Here is a 14514-nt window from a genome sequence, read left to right on the forward strand (position 1 = left end):
AGTCGTGTCCTCACCAGTGTACTGAGGACAATCTTGATGTCCATTCGGAACATGACACATGATGTACTGAAATTTCAGACCACCTGACCTACTTACATTTGTTAAGCGGAGCCTAGAAGGAAGAGCCAGTGGCCTCTAAATGTTATCTACTGGAGAATGCGCAGTAAAAGACCAAAACATAGCTCAATCAAGGAACATTTGAAAACGAAAAGGACAAACTCAAAGGTCACTGTCCGTCTGATTGAGTAACCTTTCAAACTGTCAGTGGCTGAAGTGATCCTGGTCCCTTGTCCTAAGCTGACGGACAGACTGGACACTTGGAAAAACCTGAATATGGCTGAAGTAATGTCTTGACTTGTGTCGCCTCCTTGTGGTTGGTTTTGTGGTTGGTTGCAAGAGTTTAGTGAAACTGACATGCCTGAAACTCTCAGGGCAGGGTGAGCATATAAAGCAACAGGTTCACACTTTCCACATGTAAATGCACATGCCACATCATACCTTTACATCAGATTAGCCCTCGGTATGTTAACATGAATTAAACCTGGACAAGGGCACCAACAACATGGTCATTTCCACTGGCTAGATTATATAAGGTCTTTATTTATGTTAATAGTGTCTCCAACATATTGACCAGAGAAAAGTCTCTTTACGAAATACAAAATAATCAGTGTACTACTATGATGCACATAATGGCTGATTCCATCTGATCGTAAATTCTTTCTTCCACACAGCAAAAAGAAAAAGGAGTCATAGTGAGACAGTTGTACAAACATGATCAGTTAGTTTCACTAGATTGTTTAATTATAGTCGTTTCAGAAGACAGGTCTCATATAATTAACCTATTTTATATATGCCAGGATGTGTGGATAGATAAGGACATGAGGGCTTTTGTAATTTCACTGTTATCTCCATTGTCTTTGCTGAAGAAATGCAAGACAAACAACGTACTTTGTATTCGTACAGACAACTGCTACAGGAGGCCATGTGTAAGCAAATAGGTCCAGCAGGACATGATGTCATGATGTCTAAGGCTGTTTGGACTTTATGGATCATGTATGTTAACACGCGTTCACTGGAGCACACAGATACACTGTGCAACAATAAGGCATAAGGATAGATACATTTTGGTGACAACATTAAAAGCAACCACAAAAGAGAAATGCGGAGTTGCAGAGTATCCTGATTAATTTTTATTGTTCCTAAAATGCATCTACTCACAATTCCTTGTTACCTTGTCATGGTGCACATCACACAAGTATTGTACACATACAAAACATCATTCTCAGGAAGGCAATGGAAGGTGATGAGAAGTGGTTTGTTTGGGAGAAGTCTCTGTAAGCTGTTAGCAGTTGTAAGTACTGTGGATCAGATCATGCACAATAACCTGCAGTTATTGAAGTATAGAAAGGCACCTGCTGTATATTTCACTCCCACAACCCTTCACAAGGCTGGACAGAATCACATTAAGAGCTCAGAGAGGATATCTGTCTGAAATCGGAGCGCTTTTTGTGGCATCAATCCATCCGATCCTGAAAAGACACAGACACCGTAGGTACTTCTGAAGCTCCATCAATGGGCAACTTCCTCTCAAGTGCTTCCCTTCCATCTATAATATGTCTTAATTATTGAACGTGAGGCAGAACACTCTATCTCTATCCCTCTGAATATTCTGTTACAACTTCCCCAGTGGTGTACGCAAGAAACATGAGGAAAACATGACATGGGGAAGAAAGAAAAAACCTCAAATGAATGATCGTGTGAATGAAAGTGAATGCCTGTGCCGGAGAGAGGGAACACAGAAAGCTCAGGAAAATAAAGAAGAAATGTGACTTGAATTGCTTGTAATTAACATTTTCATTTCAGCAAGCTGTATGTCAGGAATTACACGTGCACGCGCGCACACACACACACACACACACACACACACACACACACACACACACATACTTGCATACACAGAGAAACAGTCATGAGAATGAATATGCATTCAGAAAATGTACATGTGCTGACACATGCATCTTTATTTGCCAGTTTTATGCTGCCATGAATAATGATGACCCCTGTTAATCACCTGAACAACTCACTTCCCTTTCCTCAGGTGAGTAGCCGTGTGGGAACTTCCCATTCCTGGTCTTAGTTCCTCATTTGGACTACAGCTCTCAACCATCTAAGATACTCCTTGAGTCATTTGTACATATTAAAAAAAAAAGTAATATTTCCAAGGATGGTCGCATACGACAAGTTGTGTCGTTTAATTTCTGATGTCAGCAGCAAGAGTCTCATCCAGGAGTCATACACCTTGATTAACTTACAACCCAAACCCCAACCTCCAACCCCCATCACGTAGATACAGTGAGAGTATAAATGTGTGATCTTCATCATTGTCAGTTTAAGTAACCTCCCTTCCCTTCCCAAGTCTCTGGAGCTCTGAGCACAGACTGCTGGGTAAGACATCTGAGTGACAGCCTGCAACTCTGGGAGCTTTTCTTTAAGTTCTTGTCCATCAGTGTTTACTGGGTTTTGGGTTTGGCGCCACCAGGAGTTGGGTCAGGAGGAGGGGCACCACCCTGGGCAAGTCTTTGAAAGCTGTGGAAGATAAATAGAAGAGTAGTTAGGGCAACAAATGTAGGGACTGCCCCAATACCTGCATTGGTGCTCTTAACGTGACACAGAGTAGTAGACACACTTGCCTAAACTATTTTACCCATGAACACTTACAACTACCTTACAGCTCCATCCCCTGCTGTATATAATAAAAACATATGCACCTGTATTCTAACACTTTAAGACAGAATAATAACAAATAGAAACATAACCTGTAATACACTATTTAAAATAGAAATGAACTATTATATGAGCTTGAATAAAATCAGAACATGTATAACATATGATAACAGCCAAAGCAATTTACTAAATACAAATATGTGCTTGAACTGATTGATTAAAATTGTATATCTACAGTTGCAATATAGGTGTTAAAAATCCTCCTTTTAATGATGATGTTGAGAAAAATGTTGTGTGGGTATAGGGTCAGTCAGACCCTTAACATCTGTTGAGCACCAACTGCCTTAGTGGCAAAATAGCAGTATGAATTCGAACATTGTGCCAGAAGGTGGCGTCATACTCACGTGTCCTTAAGGTTGTCAATTTTGGCATGGATTTTTGCAAAGAAGAGATCCACCTGCTCCTGTGAAATAACAGAAACACAGAAAAACACATGTTCGTGGCTATGGAAACAAAGGACCCGTTAAAGTGACAGGATACAGAATTAATTAAGAGAGTTGTTACCTGGCGCTGTCTGTAGAAAAGTGGCAGAGAAAAAAGTGCGATCACACCTGGAGAAGAAGGAAGAAAGAAAAGCAGAGAAGTTAACTTGGCAGCCACTGAGTGTGTTAATAGATTCCATATTTGGAGCAGTTTCTTACTGGTGATGAACAGAGTAAGGCCATTGCACAGGTCTCCCAGGTACGTCACAAGGTACACCAGAACCAGCAACTAAGACCAAGAGAAAGAGAAGTTCGCTAGTTCGTTTAAATTCCATCAACGCTGTGTGCATGTCTGCAGAAAGCAGTAAATCATGCTGCAGTATGACACAATTCCCCCCAAAATGATCCACACTGACAACACTTTCTCCTTGATGAAGAAAGGAAAGAGCTCCAAGTAGGAGACTCCCAATATGGGTCTCTGTGTTTCCCCTTATATCTCTCAGTGTCACAGTACAGTGTATGACCACGTTGGCCTGATATGGGACACCCCTGTCTCAGATGGAAAGAGAACCCTGCTCATCCCGGGCGTCTCTGCGTACCTCCTCCCGTGTGTCATGTCGCATACCGGCCAGGTCAGGGTTGAGGCTGGGAGGTCCTGAGATTTAGGGGGCTCAGTGAGCTCACACTGACTCACCGTTTACTGCAAATGTGTTAAGTCTGTCTGGTCACAAACTGCTGCTGTTAATTACTGAAATGCCACAATTATATTAGGGATGATTTGAACTGATTGCTGGTATTTGATGTGCAATAATACATATGGAGACTTCAGCTGATGGTGACACAAATACAATATCTAGCTTTTCATTCTAATACCACCAGAGAACTTTACTCACTATACTGTAACACCGATATGCAGTAAATGCTGTATCAGTAGCACATGTCCTGACTTGTCACATTTACTAATTTGTCAAATTTATTTCAATACATCACGGATTTATGATGTTTTTTTGTTTTTGCAGGGTTTTTTGGCCTTAGAAGAAGTTTTCCTGTAAGATATTTGCACTCACACCATCAACTAAAAAACTAGTTTTTATAATTATTAAAAAGGAGAATCACCTTTAAACACTACCATTTCATAGAACTGTTCAGAAAGTTATAGAAACCTTATCTAATACAGATCTGGCATTTAAATATGTCACATTTTTGAAATGCGGCTTGACATACTATACCAATGAATGTACAGCACACTGGTTGGAAATTTGACACTGGTGCTGACCTTTTTATGTCTGTTGATACTAATATCGACATGATGACTGCTGTGAATTTAACAGCAACACATTCATTTCGCAGATGCTTTTGTCCAATTTGGGGTTGAGCTTGTCGACGTCAACATGTGGACATAAGGGACCAAAGATGGAACAAGCAATACGACGATCAATAGCCGCCACACTGACCTACACTCATTTAAGCATTGTTTAAAAACATGCAACATGTACATCCCGTTGATACAAAGCAAAGAAGCGTAGAATGTGAAAAGACTGTGGCAACATACTGCAGGGGATGTCACGTGATACTGTCAGGTACACCCTGAGGATGAAAAGCATCGATGAGAAAGATGAGGCAGACTGTCTCCTTTTACGCTGTTAGTACCAATTCAAATACATTTTAAAGTTTCTATTACAAAGGGACCGCTTGCTTTCCACACGATCACCAAAAATACGTCATTGGGGCCGACAGTTTACGTCAGCCCGAATTTAGGAGTCATCCACTCTAAGCTAGCATAATGAGACAGACGGTCGGCATGGCAATGATGTCATCTCCAGTGATGGAGGACGCTGGATGGACGGAGGGAGGAAGATGAAAGTATGCAGAGAGGGAGCAAATCTTGGTATGCTATGATCAACCTAATTTGTTAGCTAATCTCACCTTGATGGACTCCAAGAGGTTTTTAACAAAAAAGAGTCCCTTCAGAGAGTCGACAGCAGACAGGAACATGACGATGGCTTTCTGCATATAGAGGTCAGCCTCCTCTCCACTGAAACTGATGTCCAGGTCCAAGTATGACCTGAGAGACAACAGGAAGAGGAAATTAAAAAGATGGAAGTATTGACGATATCATAAACGTCATCCTTCCTGTACTGTTCCTTCTTGTGATTCATATTTTTGGCTGCAATCCAAATATACTGTATATCCCATGTCTCATATCAGTACTGTCAGGCTCCAGAAGTCAAAAGGCCCAGGTTTTTAATTTGCTAGGTCACCACTAGGCTTTTGTATTCAATTTATTCTATGCTGCTGTCATTTCATACACAGTAAGGGGTTATCACTGAGTATTTGTCTATTTGTTGTAGAAAACGACACAAAAACTGTATTTAAACACATATTTCTATTCAAGCACACATACACTGACTCAGCATATTGCTTTTTACCGCAAGCCTTATTTGTTTTTACAATGATTTAACAGACTGAACCCGAACATAAGCTTGCTCATAGAAACCCCACCAATTAATAACCATAATTAGAGCCACTAAACATGAATTCATTGGACGTAAGCACAGTAAAAACATGTGAATTTTAAAATGCAGGAAATCTGCTAAGTCGAAGACAGAAAACAGAAATGAGAGGAGTGGAAAAGCTCGTGGTCAAATGAACTCAGATGCTTGATTTGGAAACATTCATGCACTCTGACTGAATGGGGCTAATCCGCCCGAGTGGGACATTTTAGAATAGCTGGAGAAATGTCCACTGTCCTTAAAGACAAAATCAAAGCATCGCGTCTCACTTGAAGGGATGTTCTCCATCGCCCCAGTTGAGGATGTAGAGGACTTGATAGTAGATGCGCACTGAGATGGTGAAGCAAACGACAGCCAGGGAGACTGTGGAGATCACCGTGATGATGCTGAGCTGGAACAGGGACAGCAGGATGACCACTAACCCTGTGAGGATCATGCCTGTTCGCTCCGTGTCCTTCCAGTAGATCAGGTCCATCACTGAAAGACGAGGTGAGTGGAGGGAGGAAAAGGAAGAGAAAAGAAAGGTTATGACAGGAAGGTGAGAAAATAGAAAGAGTGTGATGCAAGCAAAACAGTTATAGAGCAGAAAAACCAGGGAGAAATGTAAAGATAGCTGACAGAATTGGAGATTCTCGAGAATTATCGTCATACTGTTGGTACTTTATCATTCACCAAACCTGATTTATTGCACCCTTCCTGGTCTAACAGAGGAGCTGCAGCAACATCACCCAGCCTCCAGCCCTAAGGCCCACCGAGAGGCCCATTGGGGAGGAGGAAGAATAGTTCTGACATAAGGATAGGAAGGGGAAGAGAGGCCAGAGAAGTGGAAGTGTGGGGGGGAGGCAGAGAGGGATTTCCAGCCTCAAGCATCAGAGAACACTCTGAGCAGCTACGATGACATGTCAGGCTCATGGCTCGAGCTACATTTAGCCTTCAGATGAAAGAGGGAAGCAAGCGGTTGAGTTTAAATGCAGCATGTCACAGCACCTGCTGACGGACGTCAGACCATCAGCAGCACTTTTTTTTTTCTTTACACGCGCTGTTGGTGTCCCTCTGTCACCCAGCAACAGCTGCCTTGGTGACCGAGGCGTCCATAGAGTCATGCTTCACAAGATTCGATATATAAAGTGGAATACGTGGTTTCACCATTTTTCTCTTTCTATAACGTAACCTCATGACCCTTTATGAATTATGCATTACCACAAAGGTTTTTTTTCAGTGTTATTACAGGGTATGTTGTATGGTGCAGCACTGTCGGACTGGCATTGCTTGTTGTGTTTATCATTCAGTGAAATGCTGAGCCTCAGCATGAGATTAAAGGGAAGCCTCTTTGAATAGAGTGCACCGGCAGCAGGTGGGATATTTATAAGCATCACTGCACACAATTAATACCCATGATGCCCCTGGCACACACCTGTCCAACGTGTTTGTTTGTGCCGCTGTCATTCGGGGACATGGTTTCTCAGCGCATGATGTTCATGAGAACAGTAGAAAGAAACCAACAATGGAGTACTGAGAGCATCATATCTATGGACAGTATCGACACAACAAAAAGTAGGGCACATGGAAGACACTGCTATATTTAAAAACATGGTGCTCCCATGTGAAGAGTTAGATGAAAGAATCGCTACCACTCTCATAACTATTTGTTAAATACAGCTACAGAGAACAGTTAGCATAGCATAGCATGACGACTAGAAACAGGGGGAAACAGTTAGTTAGTTATTGGTACGGATACGGATATAAGATATTGGTCCAATACTGACTCAAATAGCTGGATTGGGTATCAGTGACAATACGTCGACCTTTTATCTGATACCATTATTCTTAAGAACAACAATTTAGTACATCTATATCTATGTATTTTTACACTTTGTTCTACAAATTTAGGAGAGAAATATTTAAGTCAAGCATGATGTTGCCTTACACATAAAATAATGATCCAAGTCTCTTCCACACAGCGAGGCACACAGCTTATCACTGGTATCGGGTCAATACTCGGTGTCGGCTGATAGCCACTTCTGTATTGATATCCTTAAAGGGGACTTCCGACTTCCCGTTTCTTTTCATTTGCATTCATAACTTACCTCAAATAAATCAAATTCAAGAGCATTTAAATGTACAGTTTGTATCAGTAGATGTAAAAATACAGCAAATAACTTCACTTCAGTAATAAGTAATAAGCTCCAATAAGTTCGGACATTCTCCGTACCACAATAACACAATCCAAACCAGCAGAAATGATCTTAGTGTGCTGATCGTCCGCTAAGTTGCTTCTTATATAAATGAGCATTGTGGGAGTGATTGCATGGTGGAATTAATAATTCAATCAAATAATCAATCAATCAACCAATCAACAAGCCAATCAATCATGAAGAACATAAATCACATTGCCCATGTATACTTTATCTCATCTCATTTTAACATCAACATCTATTTCCTTTGACCGCGTTCATGTCAGATAAATCACATGCGTCCAGGTAATCTCGTAGTACTGCAGTGTGAAAAGCCTCTTCTTGTGCCAGCTCCTCAGCTCTTCAAAGGAAACACGAAAACGTAAGAGAACCCAGCTGGCAAAGTTCACTTTCTGCCAAAAGCATACCACAACAGGCCAGTTTACGCTCCTTTGAATTACTGTTGCTCATATAAATGTGGGCTACTGATACGGAGACCACCCTACGTCTGTACAGCTCATCAGTTCAAAGCCAAACACGCCTCTAGCTGATGGATGCTGCCGTCTCCAGAGACTCTGCTTGTAAAATGATCAGAGAGAAGTGCCAAGTACGCTCCGTTCCCACCTTCAGTCCCCTGATGGTCCGGCCTTCTCCCCACAACACCAAAAGTCACAAAGCCAAACAGTCCACTTCTAAAGACTAGAAGTGGTTGTTCCACCCCTTCACACTTGAATCTATAGCTATCCTCTGCCTTCTCTCTGAAATCAAACACGGCTCTTTGCAATAGCTGACTGTCAGCTCAACACTGTAAGCAAATACCGTCTACACAGGCGTCTTAAAGTTTCCTCTTCTCACCTTTACTGGCCATTTTGGTTGCCGCTCGAATGTTTCCCCTCACACCCTCTGTCCTTCTCTCTGTTCGGCTATTCTCCCCTCGCTCCTCTGAGCTGTTTTTGGCCACCCCCCTGCTCGCTCAGCAGTCCAAAGGCCTGACAGCCCAAAATAATCTTGTTCGCAGCACCGCCCACCTCTCATCAAGACTCCAAGAGCTTCACACATAAAGAGATGATTCACGACAATCAGACAATACTTTAACAAATCTGATAAATAACTTCTTCCTTGATGCAAACATTCTTTCTGAAGCATACCAAATTCAAAGTGTTCCTTCTAACTAAAGGTTTGTAGAGTTGTGCTTGTATCCATGTGCCATCTAACACCTGAAACTGGAGAACCCGGGTTTATTTTCTGTTGTGTCACCAAGCCAAACCTTTCAGTGTCACCACTACAGATAATAAATTGATGAGGACTTTACTTTTCCCAGTTAAGAACTGTAAATGCTGTTGAAAATAAAGCTGTTTTTAATTGTAAAAATGTATCTGTTTACCTCGACATTAAGACATTAGTATTTGGTTAACTACTGATTGAATTCCTTGCATAGTCCAAAAAGTAGGGTTTGCTATTATTTAAATTGTTTGCCGATATGAAACCAAAAGCTTTCCACACCTTACATTTTGTTCTACAAAACATATTTTTTTGCATTTAATAAAAGAAGCTTTCCAAATGTTGAATGTTAAAACGCAGTGCAAGAACTTCACCTTAACAAGACGTTTTCTAAAATTGTCCAGCTTTTGATATTACCGGGTGCTATAACATATTTCAGTTGCCAAAAAAAATGTAGGTTTGATACGCAGCCCCGAAAACAAGTAATAAAACCAGAAGAGATGTGATGTTCCAATAGATGCATCGTGTATGCTATTTATTCAGGAAACCCTAAACTCTGTCATCAGCTGGCACACACATCCATCAACGGCCTGAGGATTTACTGAACCCCCACATCCACCAAAATAAGACTGAGCTCGACTCTGACTGACCGTCCACTTAAAATACCATCAAGCTGGAAGACAGGATGTTATCTCTTGTTCCCTCTTTCTCCCTTTCAGTGTCTCAAAAATTCCTGAAGTGCCAACAAACCTGCATATAAAGAAACTGCACACACATAACCCTGTCTCTCTTTCTGTGTGTCAAACACAGTGATACATTGTGACGTCAGGGTGTGCGAGTCAAAAATGTAAGCCAATGCCAAGAATGTTTCCCCACAATTAGCCAATCGTTCCTGAAATCCCAGGAGAGGGTTACTATGGTGACTCAATGAACAGGCAGGACTTCCGGGAAGAGGGGGTGTTCATCTTTGTCTGCCTGCTCTCTCGATGGTCCACGCTGAAGGTGAAATAGGATATTTTCCTTCTTTAAAGTATTGATGAACGAGCTGGATCTCGCTCAGCAGCAAGACAAAGGCAGACAGACGGCGGTGAGAACGTTTAAAGATACAGATGTGAACCTTGTACCTGCTATGTGAGTGCATACTGTCGGGTCCTTTGATAGGTTAAGTGCTGAAAACCATTGATCGCTGACCAGCTGTTCCTGAGAGTTTTGACCAATGGCAGCTGGCGACGAGGACGCCGGGCCTCTGGGTCGCACAGATGTGAGCAGCTTGACTGAAATGGTTTCCCTGGTGGAGGGAGACTCTGGCTCGGGGGTCGGAGAGGCGGCTGCTGCCGGGAAACAAAAGATGATGTCACTATCGTGATGACATCAGCGCCGACCTGCTGACATTGACATGAAATGACATTCTAAAAACACAGTATTTCAACTGCAACATTTGTTAGAAATGTTGGAAAATTAAATCAGTAAAAAGTTATTGTTGACGATCTAAAATTTCGGCTGCACAGGTCTTAGAATTTAAGGCTGCTTTATCATTTTTCACCATTTTATTGAACTAGATATGGCTGTAGATTCATTTAAAATATGCATGCTTTGGCACATTTTCAAGGTCTGTTTTGCCTGGTGTGACCCACGCTACTTACGAATTGAAAAAATACTGATGACATGAGACCTAACTATTAACAGCATTTGACACACGAAAGATCATGAAATGCATCTTCACAAGTCGGCCCAGGACCGTAAAGTGGGGGTGCCAATGTTTCCTTCCCCACTTCCTAACCCCAACTTCCAGTGCTCTTGCTTGGACCTTCACAACTTCATTTTGATCCCAACGACACATCTGTCAAGTCTCATGACTGCATCTTGCACAGTTGTGACACTATCGCATTGACAAAGTCTGACTACAGGCAGCGTTGGGCTATCATCACCATTCCCAGATACTGCATCTTTAAGCACCATACAGAATAAAACAACCTCGCCACACATTCCTCCTGTTTCTCACCCTGAAGTATCTGTGAGGGGCTCTGATGTTGAGAAGAGGGATGCTGGGCAATCTGGATCAGACTTCTGGGAGACTCCTGTCTTTGGATTCCTGAGTCTCTCCCCTGAGTATCTGGGTCCAGGTTATCGGGCGAGGGCTGGATTGTAATCGTCTCAGTTTGTCTGTGCTGCTCCCTCCTCGCAGCTGCAGTTGCCGTCCTCACCTCCACACTCCCCTGCTCTCTACCTTCTGATTCTTCATCTCGACTGACGAAGCCTTGAGGGTCCCAGTCTATATCGGGGGAGTCCAATAGTGTTTCCAGGGTGTCCGTGTGGATCAAAGGAGTGCGACTTCCCCGAGAGCTGCCCCTGCGTCGGTCCCGGAGGTGTCGCGAGGATCCCACTGCTTCGGGCTCGGCAATGGCGATGTATGAGAAAGTCAGCTCGAAGGAGTTCTGGCGCGGCGTGCCCCAGATGGACTGGGATGAAGCCAGTCCCTCATCATCATCTGGATCTCCATCTCCCTCGTCCTCATCATCAGACCACTCCCTGGCTGTTTGCAGCTCGCACAACTCCGACTCCTCATTTCCGCCTGAATGGAGACAAAATCAATGTGGTCACACCTGTTCATCCAAATGTAGAGGCTGCTGCTAACACTGAATGGTGCGTAGTCATACAAGGAGAGAGATTTTGCTTTGAATAAATAGATTGTCAAATGAAAGCAGCCAGGAAAAATAGGTGTGACATCTAAAGTGAAGGAAACCCGCTTTGATAAGGGCATGAAAATCCCTCCTTTCAAAATGTAGCTGTGATCATCATCTGTGTTTACTCGTGCTCGTGCTCGTCAGTAAGCAGGAAGCTCTTCGTTTTGTTGGTACTGTGAGATGGAATTTGTGTCACGTGTCTGCTCCGTACCATCGGTGCATGGAGGCGTTGAGTCTGGAGTGGATGCCACAGAGCCATATTCCTCTGGAAGAAAACAGAAACTATTTTAGATAAATCTACGAGCAAACATATACCGTAGCAAAGAAATTGTCAGAAATATGAATGTGTCGTTGCTGCTTTTGCAAGCTCTGAACCCATTTTTTCACCATCTCGCATTTATCTTACTGGAGTGCATCTCAAAACATTTAACGCAGGTGTACTCCCGTTAAATGATGGATAACATTAAGGCCCAGACAAACACTGCGGTACCTTGTTTTGAGTAATTTGAATGTTATAGCTGCAAACTGTGCTTTATGTGATTGAAGAAGTCACAGACAAGCGTTCACTCCTCAGACTGTAGCATTCTGTAGATCAGTGATTAGCTGGCAGCAGTGAAGGCCTTCACTACATTAGACAGCCAGCATGACATTAATAAATCAACCGAGGATGGGCAAAGAATGCAGCATATTCTCTTTGAACATGAATGAACACATGCAAATAATCATAAACCACTTAAATGTATTTTTAGAGAATATCAGGTGAATATTGTGAGAAAAAATATAAAATAAAAAGCAGATATGAAAGCAAAACAGAGGCTTTTAGGGGAGAAATAACTTGCATTATTTAATTCTTCCTGCCTGCATAGCCTCCTCGCACACAGCCACATAAACATCTGCAAATCAATGGGAGGCCACGGCAACAGAATAGGACTCCGTCTGCACTGCATCTATCCGTTCAGCCATGTGTTTATTAAAAGCAGGAGAGAGGAATGGAGAGGAGGCAGGGAGAGGAGAGGGGGGGGGGGGGGGGCTGAGCTAACACATGCGACGCCAGCAGTTAGCAAGAAAAGATGCTCCACTGGAATATATATTTATAGAACGATGACATAGGGAGGTAAACATACTCAGACCTCCCACACGGAAACACAGAAGCAACCAGCAGAACAAAAGCAGACTCACGGCAGTGGGAGAATCCTAAAACCTGGCCCATACTCCATCAAGGCATCGCTGGGCCCATCCAGTCTGGAAGCCCCCCCCCCTCGTCCTCTGCTGCCGGCACTCGCGTCCTGTGGATATACTCTCTCTCTCTTCCTCCTCCTCCTCCCTCTGTTTCTTGGTCTTCTGTTGAGCAGCTTCCTCGCTCTCCTGCCCCCCGCTGTCACTCAGCAGCCCCGCCCGCCCTGCCTGCCTGCCTGCCTCCCTCCACCATCCTCTCTTCGTCTCCTCTTGCATCGTTATGACTGCCGCTGTAGTAATGTGTGCAACAGCAAAGGGGGAGACGCAAGAGTGTCTCTCTGTGTCTGTCCGAGGCTGCTTTCATCACCCATTCATAGCTTATTTGCGCCTCTCTCCCTGGTCATGTGATTTCATCTCAGCCTCTTATAAGGGCAGGCTGCAAGAGAAGGAGTAACACGGCATTAATAATGTAAAACATGAGCATATTAAACATAATCAGGTGCATTTAAAGCCCCAGTCAGGTTCATAGCTTACCAGCATGTAAGGTTTGTCAGCTTTATTGTGTTTCATTAATATGTATCATCCTCCAATTTCACATATAAGAAATATTAGTGTTTCTCAACAAAAATCACAAACCACAGCTAAATTATATCATAAAAGCTGGAGTATAAATAATGTACAGACTCAACTACAGTGAAAGCTTTTTTACAATGGGAAGTGAGGCCTGTGCAATAGTGAGAAGTAGGGGGCAGCAGTGTGTCGCTGTGACTGATGCTGCTACAGACCGTTTGAGCAGCAAATGAAAGAGATGCAGGAAAATGTGTATGTGTGGCATCTTTGATATGATTTATATGTCATTTCATTTTGGTAAGGCACTAAAGACATGTATAACAAATTCAGCACAAGATGACCAAAGCAATACGATGTGACTTCTACAAATCAGTAGTTGAATTCACAAGCTATGACATGCACTTTTGCTCATATCAATACATTCAGGGGTTTCGCTGCTAAAGCCTGACTCGGCCTGGTAGGACCTGTAGCTTTCTATGGTTAGAGGCAGGGTTGGTCTTCTTCAAAAACATTTCCGATAGTTTTGTTGAAGTCATGTATCATGACAGCAATAAATTAATCAAATTCTCGAACAAAAATAAGAAAAACAATCTATCTGTGGCTGTCGCAGGTCTGTAATAATCCTTCACAATAATTTCCTTCTGCCCGAAAGAAGTGAGGGTCCGATGGGACGGATTCTCAGTGTTGTCGACTTTTGGAACTGGTTCTAAGATCTGTTTTCATTGAAAAAGACTTGGCAACACAGAGCTGGGTTTTTCGGTTGAATGATTTTTAAAATCTAGCATAAAATCTTGCGAGTTTCACAAGATTATCAACCTTATGTTCGCTAATGTTTGCAAGCTTTAGATAGATATTGCTCTGACATCACTGAGTCATTTACTGACAAAGTGGATTTATTAAGTGGGTTCATGGGAGACATGGTCTGACTTTTCAGAAACAAGACTTCCCATGACAGTGATGTGGTTAGATC

General features: G+C 42.7%; 1 protein-coding gene across 1 annotated transcript; it reads right to left on the reverse strand.

Moving 5' to 3' along the window:
- Window positions 1-1167: 1167 nt before the first annotated feature.
- rtn2a (reticulon 2a) lies at window positions 1168-13052 on the reverse strand. The gene is made up of 10 exons (XM_079272633.1): window positions 12978-13052; window positions 12010-12063; window positions 11117-11686; window positions 10239-10445; window positions 5989-6196; window positions 5133-5271; window positions 3426-3495; window positions 3289-3335; window positions 3129-3187; window positions 1168-2586 (listed from the first exon to the last, which is right to left on the reverse strand). Exons 1-10 carry the CDS (start codon window positions 13006-13008, stop codon window positions 2511-2513), a joined length of 1461 nt encoding a protein of 486 aa, XP_079128759.1. The 5' UTR covers window positions 13009-13052; the 3' UTR covers window positions 1168-2510.
- Window positions 13053-14514: the final 1462 nt, after the last annotated feature.

Source organism: Melanostigma gelatinosum (assembly GCF_949748355.1).
Source record: "Melanostigma gelatinosum genome assembly, chromosome: 7".
Taxonomy (NCBI): Eukaryota; Metazoa; Chordata; class Actinopteri; order Perciformes; family Zoarcidae; genus Melanostigma; species Melanostigma gelatinosum.

Excerpts from the sequence above, each read along its gene's own strand:
- rtn2a (XM_079272633.1), bottom strand. The coding sequence starts at position 13,008 with ATGGGCCAGGTTTTAGGATTCTCCCACTGCC. Across the intron at positions 6,197-10,238 it reads AGTATGCACTCACATAGCAG|TGATGGACCTGATCTACTGG; the intron begins GTACAAGGTTCA and ends CTCGTCTTTCAG. Across the intron at positions 3,188-3,288 it reads TTTTCTACAGACAGCGCCAG|GAGCAGGTGGATCTCTTCTT; the intron begins GTAACAACTCTC and ends GTTATTTCACAG.